Consider the following 25,194-nt stretch of genomic DNA (forward strand, 5'->3'; position numbering starts at 1 on the left):
TCAATCCTCCCCACCCCCCGGCCCCGACCCCTGCCACTTTGTCTTTGTCCATTGGTCCTTTATACGTGTTCTTTGCCCCATTATCCCCCTCCCCTCTGGTTACTGTCACTTATTTCCATGTCTCTGGTTCTATTTTGCTCACTTGTTTGTTGATTAAGTTCTACTTGTAGGTAAGATCATATGGTATTTGTCTTTCACTGCCTGGCTTATTTCACTTAGCAGAATACTCTCCAGTTCCATCCATGCTGTTGCAAAGGGTAGGAGTTCCTGCTTTCTTTCTCCTGCATATTATTCTATTGTGTAAATGTACCTCAGTTTTTTGATCCACTCATTTGCTGATGGGCACTTAGGCTGTTTCCAGCACTTGGCTTGGCCTCCATTGATGAAAAGTTGTCTTTAATTCAAACATTTGTTCTTCCACATGAACAGTGTCATTTTCCTCTGGCTGTTTTCAAGAACTTTTCCTTGTTTGGTTAGGAAGTGCCTGGCTATGCTTTTTTTTTTTTTTTTCCTCTTCCAATATTTTGGGACTCCTATGACCTTTTGATATTGTCCCATAAGTCCTCAAAGCTTCTTTATTTTTTTCTACTTTTTTTCTCTTTGTTATTTAGACTAGATATATTCAAATTCACTCACTCTTCCCTTAGTCGTCTACATTCTACTATGAAGACTCTTCAGTAAATTTTTTGTTATTGTATTTTTCAATTCTAAAATTTCCATTAAAAAATATATATATATAGCTTCTATTTCTTTGGTTGGGACTTCTATCTTTCCATTCACTTCAGTAATGTTTACCCTTGCCCTGGCCAGTGTGGCTCAGTTGGCTGCACTGTTGTGTTCTTCAGTATAAATAGCATGCTACATTTGTATTGAAAAAACGGAGAAAATATATATGTATGTATATATTTGCTGCTACTGCACCTAAACCTTGGAAAGATACACAAAACTAATACAACTGATTACTTGTTGAGTTTGGAGAATGCAAAGAACAAGGTATATGCATACAAGGTGGGGGGTGAGACTTACACTGGTAAGTTTTTAATATTTTTTTGATATTTGAATCATGTATATACAGGATCCAGCAGAAGTAATGCCTGCTTGAATGTGGTTGGTAGGGTATTAATATGGGTGTAATCACTTACAGTTTTTACTATTTATTTTTTTCGACAGAGGTGAAGGGAGGGATAAAGAGAGGGAGAGAAACATCAATGTGTGGTTGCCTCTCAAGCGTCCCCAGTAGGGGACCTGGCCTGCAACCCAGGCATGTGCCCTGACTGGGAATCGAACTGGCGACCCTTTGGTTCCCAGGCCTGCGCTCAATCCACTAAGCCACACCAGCGAGAGCTAATGATTTATAATTTTAATGTGAACATTTCACCTAAAATGTCATATGGTGTGCTTGAGTATGATATTGTTATGTTACTGAATTACATGCTTATGATTTTACAATAAAAGATTTTGTAATAAAAGAGGCGTTATTTGTGCTGGACCCTGTATATTACATATATGAAACAGTTTTTTTTAATCACAAAGACAAATGAAAACCTAGGATGGTCTGGAGGTTTCTGATTTATTTCAAGATATTTTAAGATATGAGTCAAGTCATCAAAGTTATGTTTGCTCTTTTAAAAAAGCTGTTATTTACTTATGAAACAGTATCTAAATCCAAGTTTATAAACTTAGAGGTGACTAAGACACCACACTCAGGCTACTACGTTTATAATAATTAAATTATTAAGGCATGATATTCACACAAACACAAAAAACTCTTTAAATAGCCTTAAAAGGGAAAGTTGGTCTTTTATAGACTACTTACTTTTTAGATTTTTAACTCTTGTGTAGACAAGTTTAGTGCCCACTATCTAACATGTTCTCAGGTCGCCTTCTCATTATTGGTGTAGCTACCCTCCTGGGTTGTTTTTCCAGCCACCTCTTGTAGATCCATGTTTCTAATATAGCAATTACTTTAACTTTGTTAATGATCTGCTTCACACATTCAGCTCCAAGAGGAAAAGAACTATTTTATTCATCTTTCAACCAATGACGGCTAATAAAGTGCTCTGCATATAGTAAGTATATAGACACAAAGTTTGTGGAATGGCTGCATAAAATAGGCTAGCTTTTACTTCATATTTCAAAATTCAGAAAAAGGGAGTAGAATTAAAAGGCATAAGACCAAAAACAGATCATTGCAGAGTACAAAGAACCATTCTATTTTCTCACCTTGAAAAAAATTAAAATTTCAAATTAAGTTCCAACATGAAGAACATGACCAAATGGTAACAAATGTATTGAGAATCATACATCTACAGAGAAATCTTTAAAAGGTGCCTCCAAATTCCATACTTCTAATTCTTATGAAATGTAGAAAATTTTGGAAAATAAATCTAAAGCTATCCCATCATGGAAACAGCCCTCCACCATACTTTAAGTTCCAGTATTCATAAATTGTGCAGTTATTTATTATAAAATAAACACACACTATGTAAAGAACACATAAACTGAATTTGATATGTAATTGTTTTTACTTTATACCATTTCAATAAACTTCACAAGTTATTACAAGTTACCATTTTATTTAATATCTGCAACGTGTTACATTGTTTATGAAGTAGCTACTTCCAGAAGACTAATACTCTCCTCCATACTGTGTCTTTGGCTAGTACAACACAGGTGATTTAGTAGGAACCTATGGCCAATCTGATTAAAATTCTTAGTCTCTCCTAGCCTGAGACCTCAGTTCCTGAGTTAACCTTGAGTTGGTCTTCAAGTTGAGATGCTTTCTAAATATTTTTTTTAAAGCACAGCTATTTAGTGTAATTTCGTTTTCTTGAGATACACAATTGTTTTGATACAAAAACATATATATTCCACATAAGTAAAAAAGCATCAAAATATGATTATATTTTATATAACTTAAAAGACAGGAATAACTAAAATATACTGATTACTTTTTTTAACACAACATACTTCTCTTATTTTGCTGTTTGAAGTAAAGAAGAAAGCTCTGTAAGTTTTAAATACATAGAATTTAACTTATGTTAATATTCTGTTATAAAAAATAACTACCATATAAAGAATTTAAAATATGCAAAAGTAATTAGTTCATTAAAATTTATAATTAATATACTGGTGTCAATGAAAATATGTAGACTTGCCTAGAAACTTCTAAGGTTTAAAGGAGAGGTAAAAAAAAAACAACCTGTTTCAGGTTTCATTTATTGCTACATAATGACTACTTCAAGGGTCATCTGGCCTGTCGTCAATCACTATTATAAGTGGCAAATACAGTGGTATATTTTGGAAAGAAAGGAGGAAAAATAATATACTGCAATACAAAAATATTGCCTATTTATAAATTATTAAAGATTTATAAAACACAGACTGAATCACATGTTCTTGTTATAAAAACAATATACTTAAATATAGAAGCACAAAATCCTGACGCACCCACAATTATTTTAAGAATACTCATTTAATCAAAAAAAAAAAAAAACATGTAATAATTTGAGAAGAAAAATGGCAAAATTCTGATTTTAATCCAAACAGAGTTCATCTAGTCATGGAGGTAGGTCTCCACTCTAATTATACAAATAAGTTATCTGCCTTAGTCAAAGAATTATCAAGTCAATATGGAAACTGGTCTGTGCCACTTAAATACATTTTAACAGACTTTAGAAACTGGTAATCTAACTGGCATATACAGAAAACAGATTATTTCCCTTAATAAGGGTACATCTGAAAAGAACCTTCATTAAAATTGATCTTGGCATCAAGAGGGGTTACCTAAGTGCAGATACTTTGGCATAACATTTAAATAACACAGGAATGCTACAAATTTCTTAAAAACAGAAGTAATTTTTCTTTTAGTATTTTAAGTGTGAAGCTTCAAAAACTGGATCTCATAAATTTATAGACTAAAATTGTGCTAATGATTTAAAAAAGATCATTCCTGCCTATAAAGCAAAGCTTTTTATGTGTTTCAAACATCAAACATACTTAGTTTTAGTGTCTGTGGCCTTTCAGGTTTAGTGCTGGAGTTAGTTTTAACACCTCAGTTTGCAATATATAATAATATGAGTTACTAACATCTTTTCAGGAAAAAAGATTTTCTACAATGAAAAATACTAATTCTATTTCTAATGGTAAACTAGTAGAGTCGGAGGCCCCACCGTGGATCACAGGGATGAGCGCACTGTCAAGGTCATTTAGATAATGCTGAGGAAGAAGTCGGCCTTCAGATCCTGCCTGAAATTCAACCTGGAAGAAAGAAATCTTGATAAGTCAACCCTAGAAAGTAAGCAATCTTGAGCAGCCCGGCAGATAAATAGAAAATAAACTAAAAAAACATCCAGTTTAAGCATGTTAAGCAAATGATAGACATTTTATTCATAATATACTATCCTATATTTCTTTTATCCATCTATGACATAAACTATAACTGTTCTCCCACAGATGTCATTAAAATTTTTAAAAATTGCCACAAATTCATACTTTAGGTTTCTTCTCAATGAACATGTAAACACATTGGAGGGCTAAGGTTTTGAATAATTACCAACATGACTTAAATAAAAACCCCACAGTATTAAAAAAGTAATCTACTTTAAAATATTTTGAAATTGTTTTTGCATATTTAATATTTAATTTAATATTGCTGATGAAAATGACATTCTAATTTGACTAAAATATATTAACAGTGCTTACTCAAATAACAAATAATTATCAGGTGTTTTCTGGAAAAAGGAACTTTTAACAATGAGATGAAAATATAAGTTCTTTCCAATAAGAACTATAACACATCTTGGCTGACAAAGAGCAGAACTTCAGCACATGAACGCCTTCATGTTTAGATAAACCACTCTAATGAAGAACCTGCTTTGAAATCTATTGTTTTGGATGTTGGAAATAGTTAGAAATGCACATTAAAATAATAACTGGAGTGCCATTTTTTACCTATCAAACTTGTAAAGTTCAAAAGTTTGATTACATGCTGCTCTGATAAGGATGTGGAGGGAAAGAACGCTCTCACAAATTATGATCGAAATATAAATTGGCGTAACCTCTACTTGAGACAGTATGGTAATACCTATTGAGTACATACTTGGACCTCGCAGTTCTACTTCTGGGAATGTTTCTGACATACTCACATTTACACAAAGGCAAAATATTGTGGATAACCAAATGTCAATCAGTACATACCAAACATGCAGAACAACCACTTAAATACATTATAGTACATTTATTTAATAAACTACTACCATGCAACTTAAAAAGAATATACAGTAACATGAAATATCTCTAAGATATATTAAATTAAAGAAGCTAAGTTCAAAAAAAAGTGTAAAGGAGGGGGTAAAAGGATACACACGTTTGCTTGTTCATGTATAAAATCACAAAGAATATGTAGAAATGGGTAACATTTGATTGCCTCACCAGGAAGGAAGAATGAGAGGGAGCGTGGAGAGGGACTAAAGGGTTTGGAGTTAAGGGTAGGAAGGAGGTCTTTCCAAGTCTATTACTGTACAAACCTGCACTGGGCATCATTTATATTACAGCAGGGAGTTACAGAGCCAATTACAGAGACTGCAGTGTGAATACTGCTCTCCGGAAATGTTCACTGACTTGTACTGTTATACATACAGTTTTAGTGTAATTTTAAATCATGTGAATATAGTCTATTCAGAATAATAAATTTAAAAACCTACTTATCAAGCAGGACTGTTGTGGAGCAGGGGCAGCAAACTCAAGTTCACTGGAACACAACCAGCTTGTTAGTTTACATACTGTCTAAGGCTGCTTTTGCACTATAATGGAAGAGTTGAGTAGCTGTGAAAGAGACCCTTCAGACCCAGAAGGCCTAAAATATTTGCTGCCTAGACTTTTATAAAAATGTTTGCATAATGAACAAAACAAACGAGCAAAACAGAAACAGAGACATGGAAATAAGGAACAAACTGACAATGACCACAGAGGGGAGGGGTAGAAGGATAACGAGGGGAAAAAGGGGGAAGGATCTAGTCAAGGAGTATGTATAAAGGACCCTTGGTAATGGACAACAGGGTGGAGACTGACTGAGGGAGGGGGAGTGGGACAGGGAAGAACAAAGAGGGAAAAACTGGGACAACTGTAACCAAAAAACAGAAAAAGAAAAGTTAGCTGGCCCATTGTGGAAAGTAAAGGAGATAATGTACATGAAGTGTGTGTACATATTAATGTTGAACAAATACTTGTTTTCATTTATCCCAAAATAAAAGGTAAAGAAAAACCTTTGATCATCTTAATATATGATCCATTCATTTCAAAAATATATCACAAAAGCATGCCTCACCATATCAGTGTCAATGGAAACTCTGAGGCCAATTTTATTCATCCCATTGCTCTTCAGAGTTTTCAAATGAGGGCACAGTGCAGCACTACAAGCCATGGCTATTTCTTTTGCAAACTGATAACGAGTTGCTGAAATAGATAAATCCTGGTCCTTTGGAAAGTAGAACACCTGAAATGTATTTAATTAGGAAACAAGTCATGATTTTAAAATGTAACAATTACTATTTTTGATTCAACTTTATTAATAAAATTCCAGTGTGTCATGAAATTCTTTGGCTTAAGAGTAATATATATGAGCATCACACACACACACACACACACACACACATGATCTGTAAGTTGATTTCAGTAGGTGGCAATGCCTTAACCATAGGCATGTTGTTAGGCCCAAGAGCCTCTTCCATTCTTGTCAAGGGGAGTGCTAACCTTCTCTCCTTTCATACAACACTGTAAGCTGATTTAAAATCAAAGGTTTTATGGAATTTAGGACTGAGTTAGCTATTTTTGCCTAAAGTTAACCAGTAGCAACGAAAGCCTTGTTAACTCAGTTTAGAGAAGGATACTAATTAAGTCTTCCCAATAACATCACTGTTCTATAAGGACATCTTAATGAAGTTAAGATGAAACAAAGAAATAACATTCTACAATTTCTATATCCTCTATAATTTCCATCTTGTGCATGCAGGAAATCACAAAGAATATGTACACAATGAGTAACACTGCCTGACCTGGGAGGGTGAGTATGGAGGTGGACTAAGGGTTTAGGAGTCTATAGTTTCATATCCTCTTCTTAAGACAGGAAGGAAGGAAGAACCATTTAAAAATAACTTGCATATGTGATTTTATAGATGTAAGATATTTTAATTTTTTTAAATAAGATAAAAATGAAAATAATATAGTCAGCCCTGGCTGGCTGGCTCAGGTGGTTGGAGCATTGTCCCGTACTCCGAAAGGCTGTGGGCTCAATAACTCTGAGCTGGTGGGCAATACCATCATACAATAGTCTGAAATAATACTACAGAAATACAAATATGGTGTTATAAAAAGGAAGTCTGGAAAGAAATATGTGTCTCCAGGTGTAATGTAAAAAGTGTAATAAGCTGTACTTAAACATTCAGAGGTTGACTATTACAAAATCTCCCAGTTAAAAAAACAAAAACCATATCCAAACACAGCATGTAAGGGGAAGGGAATCTTTCTCAGCTACCTCAGTACACTTTACAATCTTCTCATCAGTTTCAAAATCTGCTTCCAGTTTTATTTTTTCACTTGGAAATCCTTGTAATGATATTCCATCCACAGAACTAATAACACTACAGAATAAAACACAGTACAACAGAATTATTATTACTAAGGTGTTTCTTATGAAATGAATTATTAGATTTGGACAAATGTAATAAGGGGAAAAATTATGAAAGTTATAAATTTAAACCATCAGTAAGATATCTCAATTATGTACAAAATAATTAAAACTGTAGTTTATATTCATTTACCAAGACCTCTGGATTGTGTAGGAAATTGTATGTATTTTTTCATATGTCCAATTCAGACCTGAAGTTTAAAATACGTTAGTCTCCTAGCAGAAAAGCTGTCTCATGAATTTCAAAAATTCTATTTTAGAATCCTTCAGCATTAGTTCTCTTCTCCCTTCTTTGTTTCAGACCCCTTAGCCATTCTAGAAAGAAACAGAGAGAGAGAAGGAGGGAGGGAGGGAGGAAGGGAGGGAAGAAGGAAGGAAAGAAGGAAGGAAGGAAGGAAGGAAGGAAGGAAGGAAGGAAGGAAGGAAGGAAGGAAGGAAATGGGTAACTGAAAAGAGGAAGGAATGGCAGTAATATTCTGTAAGGACTCTGAAGTATATGTTATTAAACTCAGTTGTTTGTATTTACAGTGAATCAATACAAAACAACATCCAAAGGGGATCCTTCACCTACTTGACAAAAATAGGTGCCATACCACAGAGAAAGTGCCTTGCCCTTCTCAGCCCAGGCATAAAGCCTACACTGCTACACAACAGACATTCTGTCACTGGCCCCCTCTTAACTGACCACCCTTCAATAATTTACAGCATCCTGGCCAAGAAAACACACATGGGTCTGGTTAGGCACATGTCTGAAAAAATCAGACTGCATTCATTAATTGGAGTATAAGCACCAAAACCCATGGTATAATTCTACATTTAATAAAATATTTCTTTTTATTAACAGAATGTGTTTATCTCTCCCTCTCCCATCAAATCAGTTACATTTTAGTATCAAAAAGTTCCTACCCTTTGTTTCCTTTTTCTTCAGAATCCACCCAGCAGATATCCACATATTCTCTCAGGTCTATAGCATCAACTTTCCCACATGTAATTTTGAAGTCTTTTTGTTCTCGTAGAGCTAGCCGCAAGCCATCCATGGTCTCTGGAGTTATTTGTACCATTAAGCCATCTAAAAATTAGAGTTATGTCTCACATTTATTTTACTAAATACCAGTTTATATGTCTAAACCACATATATGCATGATACACAGACATGGGGGCGGGATGGGTAGAGGGGGCAAAGGAGGAAAAACTGGTACAACTAATAACAGAAACAATAAAATATTTAAAAGAAAAAATCTTTATGTTTAAGCCATAAAATTTGTATCAAAATACAAATGTATTTTGTTCTGTGCACAATATGTTTTAAATCATCTGTTAAATCATCTTAATGGTTGTCTTCTATTAGAAAGTAAAACTATTTTACAAAGTTAAGGATTCTTTCTTTAATGGTTAAAAAAATTTTTTTTTTTAAATTTTTGCCCTGGCAGGTGTGGCTCCATAGGGCGTTGTTCCACAAACCAAAAGATCGCAGGTTTGATTCCCGGTAAGGGCACATGCCTGGATTGAGGGTTCAGTCCTTGGTTGGGGAGCAGACAAGAGGCAAATGATCCATGTTTCCCTCTCACATCAATGTTTTCCTCCCTCTCTCCCTCCCTTCCCCTCTCTCTAGAATCAATAAAAGAAAAAACATTCATGGTAAAAAAGAAATGTTAAATAAAGGTTAAAAAAATTTTCCACTACTGGCTTTGATACCAAACTAGCCCTATCAAAATAACTATAAAACTAGGCAAAATGTATGTGGCAATTATTTCAGATAGTAGACAGCAGGAAGTGCAATACCATGAGCCCACAATTGCCCAGGGTCTCTTCTTGGGACAATTTCTACATGGTGATCCATTAAGCCTGCAATGGCCCTATAGGCCTAAAAAGCCAGAAATTACAGTCTGGGGGATCCTGGAATCTGGGGTCAAGACAGTGAAGAAGGGGCACCAGAAGGGGTCACTTTGCATCCTTTGACTAGAACTGGGAAAAGGGGCTGGAGATTGAGTTCAATTAGCAATGGCCAGTGATTTCATCAATCATGCCTACATAATGAAACTTCCATGAAAACCAGTAAAATCCAGGGTGTAGAGAGCTTCTGAGCTGGCAAAAAGATCAAGATACCAGAGGGTGATATGATGGAAGGGTGGTACGGCTGGAGAGGGCATGGAATCTCCATGACCCCTTCCCCCACACCTTGCTCTATGCTTATCTTCCATTTGGCTGTTCCTAAGTTATATCCTTTACAAATGTTTTATAATGAACCAGTAAACACAAAGTATTTCCTGAGTTCTGTGAGCTATTCCATCAAATTATTGACCCTGAGGAGGAGGTGGTGGGATCCTGTTATTTATAGCCAGTTACATAGAAGTATTAAGAGGCCCCAGACTTCTAACTGGCATCTGAAATGGGGGGCAGTCTTATAGGACTGAGCCCTCAACCTGTGGGGTCTGTGCTATATATAACTCTGGGTAGTTAATGTCAGAATTTAATTGAATTGTTGGACACCCAGTTAGTATCAGAGAACTAGAAAATTAGTTGATGTGAGCAAAAACCACACATTTGGTATAAGAGGTGGTGTGAGTAAAAGCCTCTATCACTGAAAAAACTAAATCATCGATGCTGGATCAATTCCTATTCAAATGCAGAAAAATGTCAATGGATTCCTACCTTACACATACATAAACATCAAGTCCACATACATTTAGGACTTACGTATTAAAGGCAGTACTTTAAATCTTTGGGGACAAAACAGGAGGACATCTTTTTAACTACAGGGTAGAAAGATTTCTTAAAAAAACATTAACCATAAAGATTAATAAATTATATTGTATTAAAATGAAGACCTTCTATTAATAAGACACTATAAAATGGTGGGGGAAATCTACAATATATAAAAAAAACTATGTAACTATAATTCAGTTAAAGAAAGACAACACACAGAAAAATGGGCAAAAGATGTGAACATGCATTTCACAGAAAAAACAACATGTATGTCCAGTAAATACTGTCCAGTCCTACCAGACTGACACAAATTAAGTAGTCTGATAAAACTATGTTTGATTGAAAGGTCTCCAAGATGTCAGCATAGGTAAATATGGCTTGTCTCCTCGCACAACCACATCAAAATCACAACTAAATATAGAACATCACTCAGAACTGGCAGAAATAGAGTTGAATGGAGGTCCTGCATCCACAGAATTAAAGAAGAAACCACATCCATCCAGACTGGTAGGAAGGGCTGAGATGAGTAGACGTGGAATGGGCCAGTCCCACACCCAAGTGTGGTGGATAAAAATCAAGAGGGATATCTCAGGAGCCCCACACCAGGACCCCCAGCCTAGGGTTCTAGTGTTGGGAAGATAAGTCTCTGTGGTTACTGGCTGTAAAAACCAGTAGAGATGGAGTCAGTGGAAGAGACTGCTGGATTCCCAGGCAGTTCCTATTAAAGGGCCCACACACAGACTTATTCAGACTCACTCCTGCTTAACTCTAGTACAGGGGCAGCAGCTTGAAAGACACCATGGCATACAGGGAGGAACTGAAGTGTCTGGCATCAGGGCAAGAGATGGGGGACAGCATTCTCTAAGAGAAAACTGCTGACAAAAGACTATTGCTTCTCTTCTGAGCATTCCCACCATATCCTTGAGTGTGGCAGGCACTATATATGAGACTCCATCCACCTGGCTCCCACTGTTTGTCCCACCCTGGTGATTCCCTGAGACTCAGCCCCACCCAACTTACAGGCCCACCCAAGCAGTTATAGTGGATTTTCCATATGAATGACTTGTCTTGGCTCATGCTTCTGATCTTCCTAAATCCTCTCAAACAAGCAGCACCTGGCATTTTCAAGGCCCCTGTACCTTGCTAAGTGGCCCCAGGCCTGGCACTAGCAGGAGATGGCCTTGCTTCAAAGCCTGGCCTTACCAGGGCACCTCTAAGCCCAGCACAAGAAGCAGCCAGCTGAAGATCGTTTCATTGCTTATGCCACGTGGCACCAGACAGAACACAAGTGGGCACCAGAGCTCTCCTGAAGTTACGCCCTGCCATGTGGAGTGGGCCTCTGCACAGCCTATCCTCCACTGAGGGTGGAGGGTAGTGGTCAGTAGTCAAAGCTAATCCTGGCAGCTGATTGGCCTGAGTAAATCTTTCCCATTGACCTGCCAACAATAATTAAGGCTCAACTCTAAGAGGAGGGTGTACTCAGCCCACATGGAGGGTGCACCTTGAGTACATAGCCTGGGTGGTAGGGGAGGCAGTGCCACTGAACCCCATAGGACACTTACTACACTAGGCAATGCTACCAATACATAGATTTATAGTTGCTCTACCTAATACATAGAAACAAACACAGAGAGGCTGCCCAAATGAGGAGACAGAGAAACATGGCTCAAATGAAAGAACAGATCACAACTCTAGAAAAAGAACTAAACAAAATGGAGATATGCAATCTATCAGATACAGAGTTCAAAATACTGGTTATAAGGATGCTCAAGGAACTTAGCAAGGACCTTAACATAAAAAAGGTCCAGTCAGAGACACTAATTGAAATAAAGAACAATTTACAGGGTAACAACAGTAGAGTGGATGAAGCTCAGGATCAAATCAATGATTTGGAACATAAGCAAAAAAACCACCACATAGAACAAGGAGAAAAAAGAATGTCCAGGAAACACAGAGTGTCCCAAACAAAATGGATGCAAAGAGGCCCACTCCAAGACACATCATAATCAAAATGCCAAAGGTTAAAGATAAAGAGAGAATCTTAAAAGCAGGAAGAGAAAGGCAGGTAGTTACCTACAAAGGAGTTCCCATAAGAGTGTCAGCTAATTTGTAAAAAGAAACTTTGCAGACTAGAAGAGACTGGCAGGAAATACTCAAAGTGATGAAAAGCAAGGACCCACAACCAAGATTACTCTATGCAGCAAAGCTATCATTTAGAATTGAAGGGCAGATAAAGAGCTTTCCAGACAAGAAAAAGCTAAAGGAGTCCAACATCACCAAGCCATTATTATATGAAACGTTAAAAGGATTTATTTAAGAAGATCAAAACTATGAACAATAAAATGGCAGTAAACACATATCTATCAACAACAGAATCTAAAAAACTAAGCAAGCAAGCAGAACAGAATAGACAGAGAGACTGGTTTGATGGCTGCCAGATGGCAAGGAGGTTTGGGGAATAGGGAAAAAGATGAAGGGATTGAGAAACACAAATTGGTAGTTATACCATACTCATGTATGTGATGAAATGTACATGTGATGTAATGTACAGCATAGGGAATGGAGAAGCCAAAGAACTCACACAGGTGACCCATGCATATGAACAATGGTGTGGGGATTGCCTGAGGAAGTGGGGGGTGTTGGGTGGAGGGGGGCAAAGGGAGAAAAATTGGGACAAGAATAATAGCATAATCAATAAAATATAATTTTAAAACTATGTTTGAAGAAAATATATCAATGGGAACTCATATTCTGATGATAACAATTTAGCAATATCTTATAAAGTTGAACATTTTCTAATCTATTTGCCTAGAAATTCCACTCCTGGAGATATACTCTAGAGATACTCTTAGACATAAGCCCAGTGTCAACACACACCAATAAGAATGCTATTAGCACCACTGTTCATAATAGCAAAAAAAAAAAAGAGAACCAACCCAGATGTCCATGTTTAAAAGATAAATCGTCATACATTCACAGAATAAAATATTTAATAGCACTGAAAACAAATCAGCTACAGTTACTGGTAACAACATGCATAAATTTTAGAGACATAATGTTGCCTGAAAATAGTAAGTTCTGTAAGACCATTTGAAGAATATCATTTTTATAAATCTCCCAAATAACCATAAATAAACAATATATTGCTTAGGTATATGTTTATACAGTGTGAAAAAAAATAAGAGAATGAGAAACAGTATTCAGTCTAATAGTTAATTTTTACAAAGAGAAAGAAAGTATAAAGAGACCCAAATATTGATCATGTTCTAGTTCTTGGGCTGCATAATGATTTCACAGAAGTTTGTGGTACTTATATAGAGTTCTTTATATAACCTTGTAACGCACATATATTCTTTTATATAACTATCAAATACAGTTTCAAAAAGAAATGGAAAACATCTTTACATTAAAACAATGTTAAAGATGAAACTCCTACCTTCAACTATGCTGGACTTAGCAAGATATCCTGAAGATGCTTTTAGAGCTCCATTGAATACCACAAAACTTGCACCTGTCACTGATAAAAAAAAAAAAAAAACAACAATTATATTTTAACCTGCCCTATTTTATGTTACATGATATTTGTTAAATGTATAATGTGGAGTATGGCACATTTTCAGAATCTGATAAATGTCATGCCCACACCAACTTATATTAGAAAGCTAATAAAACAAAATTAAGATAAATATTGCATAAAGGTAATTTAATGTTTGTACCTAATAACTGATGGACTATTATACTATTTAAAATGTGTGTGTCTGTCTCAGAGAGGGTGTGAGAAAAGGAACATCCACTATTGGTGAGAGCATAATCAGAATACTCTCTGGGTGGACTACTTGATAATTATCTATTAAAATTACAAATACATGTTTCCTTTGATACACCAATTCCATTTATAGAAATTCATAGCATGTGTACAAGGTTTTTAACAGTATATTTTTATAAATAGCCAGCCAAGAATTGGTAAAAGTTATGTCCATCAATAAGGGGCAATTAAATGATGTACACATAAAAGTGGAAAGTTATGTGGAATGCGAAAATTTTTTATATAACATAGAATAATATTCAAAATGTGTTAAGAAAAAGCCAGGGGCACCATGGAACAAATGTTATGACTTATTTAAAAAAGTGGAAGAGGTCTTGGCCCAGAAAATCTTTGTTTCCTTAGACTCAAACTTATATAAAACAAAAATCCTGAACCTCCCCTTAAAAATGAGCCAGGGAGCTATTGGATGAGGGAGGTGAAAACAGGAAACACAGAAAGCACACACGTATAGAAAACCTAAATATATCCCCAAACAATATATATCCATATTACAGATAGGGAAATAGGGCAGGAAAGCTAAATAACTTCCCCCATTTTCTCCCTTTCTAGGGATAAGTATTTCATCAAGTGTATGTCTTCAATGTATGTGGGACAACATTTTTAATTATTAGGCAGAGAATGACAACTGAGGACTTGCTTTAAATTATTAAATCTCTCTTTTCAATAAAAAAAATAGTGGAAAAAAGGGGAGTGTGTGTGTGTGTTTGCTTAAATATACATACAAACAAAAATGTCTCAGACAGGATATACAGAAAACCAGTAACATTGGTTTGGTTGCCTGTAGGGAGGGGAAGAGGCTGGCTTGAGGGTCAAAGGGGGGAAAGAGACTTGTACTATAAATATTTATACCTTTTGAGCTTATACCATAAATATATACAAATTCAACAGATATTAAATAGTTGTTAAATTTTAATGTCAAAAATATCAGTGGCACGGTGAGAAAAGCACAATATAAAAGTGTAAATATTCAGTATAAAATCATCTATTTAACACATATAAATATAAAAAGGACACACAGTAGAAATGTCAACAATGGCCATATATTCACACTTAACTTTTCAAAACATATTTTCCAAGCTTACTACAAATGAGTTTATATCACTTTTATAATCAGAAGAAAAAGTTTTATTAGCAGATGTCAGACTCTTTTAAATATGTAATTTTATAATAATGTATTAATTTATGGAATACTTACTTCCACTCAAGTTTCCATTTGTTAGGCCCTACACTGAAAGGGTTTGGTAATCATAGCAGTCACTGAGGCCATTGGCTAGAACTGAGAGTAACGTCTTTCAACATGCTATTTACTCCACCTTTACCATTTTCTATCCCTAACCACTTACAGTTTTATAAATTACTCTACATTCTTATCTGTCCTGTGTCCCTGTAATTAAGAGGGTTAGGACAAAGAGTAAAAAAAGGTGAAAAAAAAACTTCATTTCAAAAACAGAAATAACTGGAAAAAAAAGGCTCCCACCATATGGGACACACTATAAGCATGAAGGTATCTATGTTCCAAATCTTTAAATCTAATGTAGCCTAAAAGAAAAACACAAATTAGAAGCAATTTTATAATGTTGTATAGATAAGATTTTAAAGCATATTGTTTTTATCAGCATCAATTCAGCAAATAAGTAAAATATATATATTTCCTCTTTGAAAGAACTCTATTTATTGAGGTAGTTTAATGGATCAACACTAGGAACCAATACCTTTTCTAGGGTGCCCAGTGGCACTGTTGGCCTGTGTTTGATAAACTCCATCATTCTGTATACAGACTAGATGAGAATCTGCTTCTGTACTAAAACTAGCTCCAATGCTAATGACATGCTCATTAGAAGAATTGATTACTTTCATTACCTAGAAAAAAAAAACACTCATTTAGAAACACTTTTAACATTTTATGCCTTAATCAGTTACACTAATTCAGAATCACATTCCTGACCAGCTTCATAATTGTCACATTTTAGTATGGACTACTACCCAAGAATGTGATAGAAACAACTGTATTAAGATAAAATCACCTCAATAGATAAAACAGTACAAAAAAAAAAGATGAAAAAATAGGATTAAACAAATGCCTTATTAGGAAGCAAATCTGAAATTTCAAAAATAACATTTTGCCATTATATGAGGCCTGTCCAGAAGATATCCAGCCATGTAATATGAAAAACAGAGACAATGATTGAAGAAGATATAAAATACAAGAAACATTATATACAAGACAATGATGCCTCAGTCCCCTTCAAAGTAGGCACCTTGGGACCTCACATACTTCTCCCAATCACCATCAGCTGCCCGTCGTATTTTCCTGAATCTCATGAACGGTCTGAAATCTCTTCCCCTTCAAAGGTGATTCTAGTTTTGGGAAAAGCCAGAAGTCGGAGATTGCCAAATCTGGGCTGTAGAGGGGATGAGTCACCTACCCATCTGATGTTTTGTGAAAAACTGCACGAGATGGGCTGTATGAGTGAGTACATTATTGTGAGGAAGCTACCAATTTTGGGCTTCTGAATCATCCAAATAGTTCCTGCAGAGGAATGTTCAAGCTTAACACAAAATTTAATGCCGATTTGTTGCTCTGCTTGCTCAGTCATTTTGAATGTGATGGCCACACAGTACACATGTTCATTCAACTGTTGTCTACCACCCTACTGAGTAGTACAGTGAAGTCATCACTGTTCATGCACGCACATTCCAGTCCACTCTCCTTGGCTGTCAGGTTACATCAATATTGTGCAAATGGTTCTCATTATAGTAACAATGGCTAGACTTTTTCCAGACAGACCTCATATATTAGAAGAGTCTGATACAAAACAAATTTACCCTGACAGACTCCTAAGGAAATCTAATGTTCAATAATTATCTTCAAAATTTGAATAAAGCAGTTATACTTACATCATTATATTTTTTCCGAGGTATTTTTATGCAGCTTTTCCCCATTTCCATATGAATCAACAGCTGATCTATATTATGCAAGGTATACTGGTAATTTCGGAGGTCCTACATAAAAAAGACATTTCCATAAACTCTAAAAACTACGATCTATACACGTTTACCCATTCACTAAATCCTTTAACAGTGTCCATCATTTTGAGACTTGTGATACGTAACTGTGAAAATGGCATGTAAAAAGCAGTACAAACTTAAAAAGCCAACTAATCCTTCTGGCTACTCCACAACAGTAATAAAGAATTTCATTCTCAGGAAGGATTACTCTTTGTAGTTAAAGATCTTCCATATAGGTCTTCAAAGTGAGTATTATAAATAAAATCAATCCACTGAAATACTTTTCTCTAGTAACAGTAAACACGGAATTACAGAAATCAGAGGTGTGAAGGAACCCAAGGCATCATCTGTGCCAATCCTTCCTAAAGCAAATGAGGAGATAAACCATACTTTGCTCATAATCACCAAACTTAATGACTTTACTAACACTTTTCTACTAAATCTTCAAAAGCTTCAACATCTGTGTAGATGTCCTATTACCTAAATATGTAAGCACTGCAGCAGGATGAACTGAGAGGCAACTAGAATCAGTTAACATAAATTAGAAGGTGTGTTCATCTAAAAAGCAATTCATTAAAAACTGTCCACTTATGTTCAATGAATTAGGATTTATTATAAGTAAATTTTCATTATACCAAATATGCCAAATTATAATAGGAAAACATACGTGTGTAAAATGTTCTAAATACATTTTTAAAGTAACAATATAGAAACAAAATAAAATGGTTCAATTACTCACAACAAGTAAGTTCATAATAGTGTGTCCTATCTCTCCAAAAAGAGGCTTTCGGCCTCTGACACTTGTTAGAGGAGCAGGGTATGCTATAGATAAGAAAGGAAAACTGGTTACAGTAAAAAAAAAAAAAAATCTGGAATTTATTATCTTTAATTCTTTTCTTTTTTTTAATCCTCACCCGAGGACAGGCTTATTGATTTTAGAAAAGGGAAGACAGCGAGGGAGAGAGAGAAATATCAATGTGAGAGAGAAACGTCACTCAGTTGCCTCTTGTACTCACCCCGACCAAGGACTAAACATGCAACCCAGGCATGCGCCATGATCAGGAATTGAGCCCACGACCCCTCAGTTTACAGGACAATGCTCCAACCAACTGAACCACACTGGCCAGGGCAATTACCTTTAATTCTATATTTTAAACAGTATGGATACCCCCCATCATTTCTTTGGGGAAAATAACAGATGACATTAACCCATACTGAGTATCTACTAGGTGCCACATTGAACTGGGAACTTTAAAGACATTATCTTATTTAAACTTTGTAACAACTTGATGAGGCAAGTACATATAGCCCTACTATGCAAATGGAAAAGTAAAGACACAGAGATAAACACATTTACCTGTGGTGACTAAATTAATAACTGGTGAAACATTTGAAACTAGGCTTGCCTGATTCCAAAGCATTTAACTTTTTGCTATGTTTCTACAAAACTTTGACCGTTGGAAAATTACAACAATTGGCTAGATCCTCTGCCCCAGGAAAGTTCTGATCATTTAAAGAGAAGTATGAAGAATTAAAGATAAATGTATGTAAAGGTTGTGGGTTTGATCTCTGATCAGGCATATACAGGACTCAACCAATGAATGCATCAGTAAGTGGGACAACAAATCAATGTTTCTCTCTCTTAAATCAATACTATAAAAAAAGAAGATTTTAAAGGCAAGTACAATTAATATTCAATTGTCCTAATTTATGGCTTTATATAGTAAATTTGTACAGTTCTTAGATCACCATGATGAAAGGAGCACACAAAACCAGAGAAATCAATGCACAGAAAGCGAAGGCACATGGAGTCTGTCACCTAGCTCCTTTTCTCTTTCCTTAGAGCACTATAAATACTGCACACCAAAAAGAAAAAAAAAACAACTTTGCTGGCAATGCAGCAGGACCTCTGAAAAAAAGAAAAGTGAAAAAAGGAAGGTAAGACTACTTCTATGATGATAAAAAGCAGGTACATTTTTAACCTTCAGCTTACATGATGAATAAACAAACCTCTCTAATACCTAGTATGCAAATATACTTCCTTAAAATTCTAAGAAAACACACCTGACATTATCTGGTTTAAAAACTTAAGTCAGGATAACTCACGTCTTTGCTATTAAAAACACGTTGTGGAGTTTTTAAAAGGATAACTAAGTTATTTGGAGGACAGAATGCATAGACTGGAAAAAACCTAAGACATGATAGTAAAAGACATTAAAGTGATAAATAGTATGGTTAAGGCAAATGCTGACTTTTTACTTCATCTCTGATGAATGAGGGAGTATCTTTGTAACTTGATAGAGGTAATTTTATTTAAAACACTGTTTTTAAAAGGTTATGGTTTAGAATGACACCCATCAGAGTTACAAAGGGACCTCATAAATCATCTAATCCAACATTTAATGATATTCCAACCAAATGGTCTCAACATAAAAGCACAAATAATGCTACCTGGAAATTACTAATTTCAGGCAGTTACTTTCAGTTTTTAGTCATGGGACTCTAATTTCTGTCACTAATTTTTCCATATGTATGTTTTCTCTAATACAAAATAAACACCACACCACACCACACCACACTTCCAAGTTCATGTCTAAAGAAGCATGGGCACCAATAACACCAAAATACCAGAATCCAGCAGAACATAAAGAACTCAAAAAACAGCTTAGACCATTAATTTCTATGTATAACTGCTGGTTTGCCCTCATCACCCCTAAACAGCTACCACAGCTGTGCAGCTCCAACCCCTGTGCATCTTTTGAGAGGCCCTTCATGTTGCTCCATGATTTTCCTTTCAGTGTGTGAAAAACAAACTTAGTATCTAGAAGTAACACAGGCCCAAAACTGGCCAAACTTATAGACTGTATGTTCCATAATTACTTAAGATTAGCTAGTATACTGATCTAACCTTCCATAAAAACAGCATTCAAATACTAGTATCAAGAGACAAAATATTAGGTTGAATGGATGTAACATTGGGCTCAGAATGAAAATTCTTAAGTTCTTTGGTTCACACAGCACAAAACCTAAGATAAAATTAAATTTTGTTAATTTTTACACAATTTTATAGCATCACATATTTTAATCCTAAATGATAAGGATCCCCCCCCAAAATTAGTTCAATAAAATTTGCCAAATGGAGCAATTTAAATGAGTATCTCTTTCACTGTTTTTGTCCATTTTAAAATAGTATTGATCACTTTATAACTTCCCTACATTTAATTTTCCTCCAAAAAAATACTTATTAAATTACATTAGAATCAAATGTATAAAATTTCATTAGATGTGGTGTACTTCACATGCAATACATTATTTCTTGAAGTATAAAAAGGGTGGGAATTCAAAAGTTTAACTTTGGGAATAATTTCAACTTAGACATAATCATACATATAAACCTGGACCATTATTTCATAACAGCTTTAGAATCTCCAGTTGTGTCAATGGTAGATATATATAGATACACACAAACTCACACTCCAAAATATACACATATACAAATATACATAAATGATATGGTCTGCACCACTTTTGGACGATAAGCTAAATGTCAGGAATACACAAATAAGAAAAAGGAACCTCAAGCTTAGTAAAGATGGCAAGCACTATTTTTCAAGTATCTCCTTTAAAAACAGTCAACTCTTGATTATAGTCAGTAGCACCAATAATCCAAAAATCCTTTTTATTTGGCTCTATAATGTACACAAATTGGAGGGGGTCATAAATTACCTTCTTAACATGTAGGCCAAATAAAATGAACTCCCTACAATACATGCTTTTATGAAAACTTTTCAAGGTTTTGTATGTTTTGTTCTGAAATTTAAAAAATATTTTTTAAGATAAGTTAATATAATAATTACGAACATGTAGAAACTTCATGATATATACCAAATTTTGCAGACTGATTTGGTAGCAGAGGAAGGTTGTTTTGGAATTTTAAAAGCAGAGCAAAACAAAAGTGGTCCAATTAATCCATTAAAAATTTGACTTTAATGATATCCCTGAAATTCTTATTTTACATTCTATTTGAACCTATGAAATTTAACTTATTAATCTAAAACTTACCTTTATATTCTGCACCCAATCTCAACATTAAACGCATAGGGAAAACCTTTGCCCAGGGAATCTCTAGCTTCTGGATAAGAATTCCACAGAGAAAAGGATTACTTGGTAATGGGAGATCATCAAGATTTTGGAAAGTAGGTGTAATAAACAGGAATCCTCCATGGTCCTTGCAACTGAGAAAATTCTCAGTAAAGGTAATATTGTCCAAGTTTTCTATGTATTTTCCTGGAAATAAAATCATTTAAAAAAGATTTTAATTGTTTTAAAGAGGCATTCTAAGTTTGAATGTCCTGATATAAACTTTCTTAAATAAAGGCAATGTAGAATATTTTTTTTTATTTCCACTCTTGAAGAAGCATCTATTAAATACCTCATGTGCACAAAGTTCAGTTATTCCTGGAGATAGAGAATTATAAACAAAAATTTGAAAATGTTTCTAACCATAAGCTACATTTAAAATGTTTTCTCCTTATTACATGGTCAAGTGAAAAATCATCATGTGCTCCCAATCTTATACAAACAGTAAGTAAAATATATAAACACATAAAAAAATCAAGAAGGTAAATATATTTTCACTTTAAAAATCTGTGTAAAGACACTAATCACATAAAATGCTAGAGTTAAGGAGACTGAAAATGATGATTTTTTCAGATCTAAGAAAACAATAATTGCTTCACAAAATAAATCTTTAGTACAGTTAGCACAGCCAAAAGCATAAATGCCTTTAATTAATTTATCCATCCCCTAGTCTGAACAGCAAAATAAAAAGCTATACCTTTTAGAGCATCCTTATATATGGAGATAAATAGTCTGAAGATGTCCTTAGGAATAGTATCTTCATTTGGCAAACATAACAATAGAATAATAATTTCTGCCTGTCCCAAGCCATGCAATCCATTGGTTGAGAAGTACCAATATTTGTCTGAGGAATCTTAAGTGATAAAAGCATACAACTATAAATGTCAACTTCTATTAACTGAGAAAACTAAATGTAATTGTCCTTTGCATGAAGCACAATTTTCAAATTCCTTATTTTCCCAGAGTTCTCACAAAAACTTTAAATTGAATTGTATTAAGATTAATGTAAAAAAGAGAGAAGATGACAGATTATCTTATGGAGTCAGTTAATAAATAACACTAAAATAAAAGAAGCACTAAAATGCTGAAATGTAGTGGGTGAGAATCAGATTAGTTTCAAAGAGAATGAAAAAGGCTGAGAGATGTACTGTTGAGTAGTGAGGATTATTCACTACTGAAAATTATTTACTTCCTTACTTTTAATTAGGTCACAAGTCATTGACTTTAAACTGTCTTTAGTGCTACTAAATCGGGATTCTTGCTTATCCCGATTACCAAATTTCTATTTATTTAAAAGCTATATGAAATACAGTTAGTTGTATCATGAGCATCAAAATACAGCTCAGCTGCGAGCCCATGACTTGAACAGGGGACTTACTGAAAGACACTAGTAAAAATGTGTAAGCTTGTATTTCAAGTCCCACTGAATATAAATTTGCAAGACTTATTTATATTCATATTTGGCTAAAAAACCAATATCCAGTGCTGCTTATTTTTCATGATTGACATTCAAAATCTAACCTGAAAATATAACTAACTCAGAAATCCTGCTTACCAATTAGGCAAAGAAAGATGAATCATTACTTACAAAGTACTAACTTGACATTCACGAGTAGATTAGCATTTAGGATAAATGTAACAGGATGAAAATCTTTGTCTTCAAGAAGCAAAGTGATCTGCTCATGAGATGGGTGTTCTTCTATTACAGGCACTAAATCATGAAAATGACATATAATTACAATAAATATGACTTCCTGTTAAATATGCTTGCAGTGAAAAAAAAAAACAAAACAGATTTTAAATCCACCAATGGCTTGATCAAATTTAAATAAAAGCAACCACATTCCATAAAGTCAATCAATACCCTGGACAATTGTTATATACTCATTTTTTACTTTCCTACTTATGTAAAGATATCAATATTGTAATACATATAAATCCTGATATGTTGTGTATACACAACAAATTTTGATTGAACAGCATACTTATATAATTTCAACACCTTTAAAATTTTAAAATGAACATTTTTATGAAGTGGATTCCAGTCTGCCATCCACTCTGATGATAAATTCTGAAATTTACGATGCTAGGAAAGTAATCTAGACCCAAGTTGCACTTGCTGCTTGCTGAGCACATGCCCTATGTCGATTGACAAGTGGCAAAAAAAAAAAAATCTTGACAATCAATAGAAAAATATTCATGGCCTGCAAAGAACAGAGATCAAGGTATTTTTGCCACTATAGCCAGGTTCATCCTAAGCTCCATTCCCATACATTATCGTGCACAGAATATAATCACTTCATGTTCCAGGGTTAGCATAATGCCCGAGGTAATAAGGATGTACGTATCCTAGATAACTACATGGGGTAGAAGCTAGCCACAAGATCTCCAGCTTGAAGAAGACCTTAGATATTAGGTTCTTTAAAAAAAAAAAAAAAAAACTGAGGCCCAAAGATATTACATAACATGCTTCAAGTCATACACATATTAAGTAGCCAATGAGAAACTAAAATTCCTAGCTTTGTTGTCCAATCCAATACTCTCTTCATTAGGCACTATGCTCCTTTAAAAAAATAATATGGAATCAAAACTCTGATACAATGGAAATATTTTCAGGTCTAAAAGCCTGTGAGCTTCCTTGCTGTACTAGACTTTTGTTTCACTTTAAGTTAGGGAGTCAGATGTGATAAATGTATCATTAAACTCAAAACTTCATATCTTTTAGAATTTTTAAAATATAGTAAGACTTTTTGTAAACTAAAGTTACCAAGCCATGTTTCAACCAAATTGTCTAAGTTTAAAAAACGTATTTCATACAACACAGATAACAAAATTCATCATTACATTCTCAAAAAAAACCCCCAAACAAAACAAAACCGTTTTAAAATTTAAGTAACTGCTTTTCCTACCTGATCCCTTTTCTCCAGAAGCAACCAGAAGAGGGGGCAAACTGTCCTCATCGTCAGGCAGAAGACTAACCTTATTGTACACATTCTTGTCAATACCACACAGTAACCTATAATCTGAAGTACTAGCCACAGCTAAACTGCTATTAACTACGACACCAGTAGGACTAGGTAGTTCTTCATTTCCTGCAAAAACATCATCATCTAGTGTAAAAGAACCAGAAGCAGGTAACCCCTCAGTTCCTGTGCTCATGGGCAGTTTTTCTATAGATGAAACCTGAGAAACAGGACTCTGAATTATCTCGTTTCTTGCAATATCTCCTATCTCATTGTTTGGTTTTTCCACTGTAGTAGAATGTGCGTGATCCACTGTGTTTACTGTCTGTAAAATATGGAATAAAAAAATCAGTTTATATTCTCTGTTCAACTGTGAAATGTTCATCTCTATAGCCAAACATATTTTTAGTAAGAATAAATAAAACCAAAATGGGCTCAGAGTTCTTTAGAAGCCCAATTTCCCATGAAAAAGTCCCAATTTTGCTTCTTTAAATTCAGAAGCATAAGGTTTAGCTTTACTGTATGCTCAGGTAAGGTCTAATGACTAATTTCATAGACTGGAAAAAGAAGGCAAGGAGAACTTCAGGATCCTATACCATGCCACACAGTGAGGAAGCTCAGTTCAACCCAAGGCTCTCCTTCCCATGACAGCCAAAAAAGTCTTAGGTAAGCAAGGGAGAGGAAAAGGGGGAAAGACAGGGAGGGGAGTGGTTAGGAAGCAGAGTAGTAAATACAGTTCACAATAGTAACCACCAGTAATAAACTACACCTCAAGTTTGCTTAAATAAAACCCCTTTCTTTTTAGACTGGCCATACTTGAGTCACTATTAAAACAAGACCATTTATGAACTCAAATAATACTA

General features: G+C 34.8%; 1 protein-coding gene and 1 non-coding gene across 5 annotated transcripts in view; both read right to left on the minus strand.

Annotated features, from left to right (window-relative positions):
- Positions 1-1,558: 1,558 nt before the first annotated feature.
- The window catches only part of ZFYVE16 (zinc finger FYVE-type containing 16), a 50,479-nt gene continuing 26,843 nt past the window's right edge, over positions 1,559-25,194 (minus strand). For all 4 annotated transcript variants that reach the window (XM_045197845.3, XM_045197844.3, XM_024563524.3 and 1 more), the window contains 12 exons: positions 24,278-24,656; positions 22,957-23,079; positions 22,066-22,221; positions 21,291-21,515; positions 17,968-18,050; positions 17,118-17,222; positions 15,932-16,079; positions 13,830-13,910; positions 8,594-8,756; positions 7,535-7,640; positions 6,329-6,496; positions 1,559-4,260 (listed from right to left, as the gene is read on the minus strand). In XM_045197845.3, coding sequence (XP_045053780.2) covers positions 4,096-4,260; positions 6,329-6,496; positions 7,535-7,640; positions 8,594-8,756; positions 13,830-13,910; positions 15,932-16,079; positions 17,118-17,222; positions 17,968-18,050; positions 21,291-21,515; positions 22,066-22,221; positions 22,957-23,079; positions 24,278-24,656 — 1,902 coding nt within the window. In that variant the 3' untranslated portion in view covers positions 1,559-4,095. The remainder of the gene's footprint in view (positions 4,261-6,328; positions 6,497-7,534; positions 7,641-8,593; positions 8,757-13,829; positions 13,911-15,931; positions 16,080-17,117; positions 17,223-17,967; positions 18,051-21,290; positions 21,516-22,065; positions 22,222-22,956; positions 23,080-24,277; positions 24,657-25,194) is intronic.
- On the minus strand, positions 6,651-6,775 carry LOC112307590 (U6atac minor spliceosomal RNA). The gene has a single exon (XR_002975074.2). It is a non-coding gene; the product is annotated as a U6atac minor spliceosomal RNA (small nuclear RNA).

Source organism: Desmodus rotundus, chromosome 1 (genome assembly GCF_022682495.2).
Source record: "Desmodus rotundus isolate HL8 chromosome 1, HLdesRot8A.1, whole genome shotgun sequence".
In the NCBI taxonomy this organism is placed as follows: Eukaryota; Metazoa; Chordata; class Mammalia; order Chiroptera; family Phyllostomidae; genus Desmodus; species Desmodus rotundus.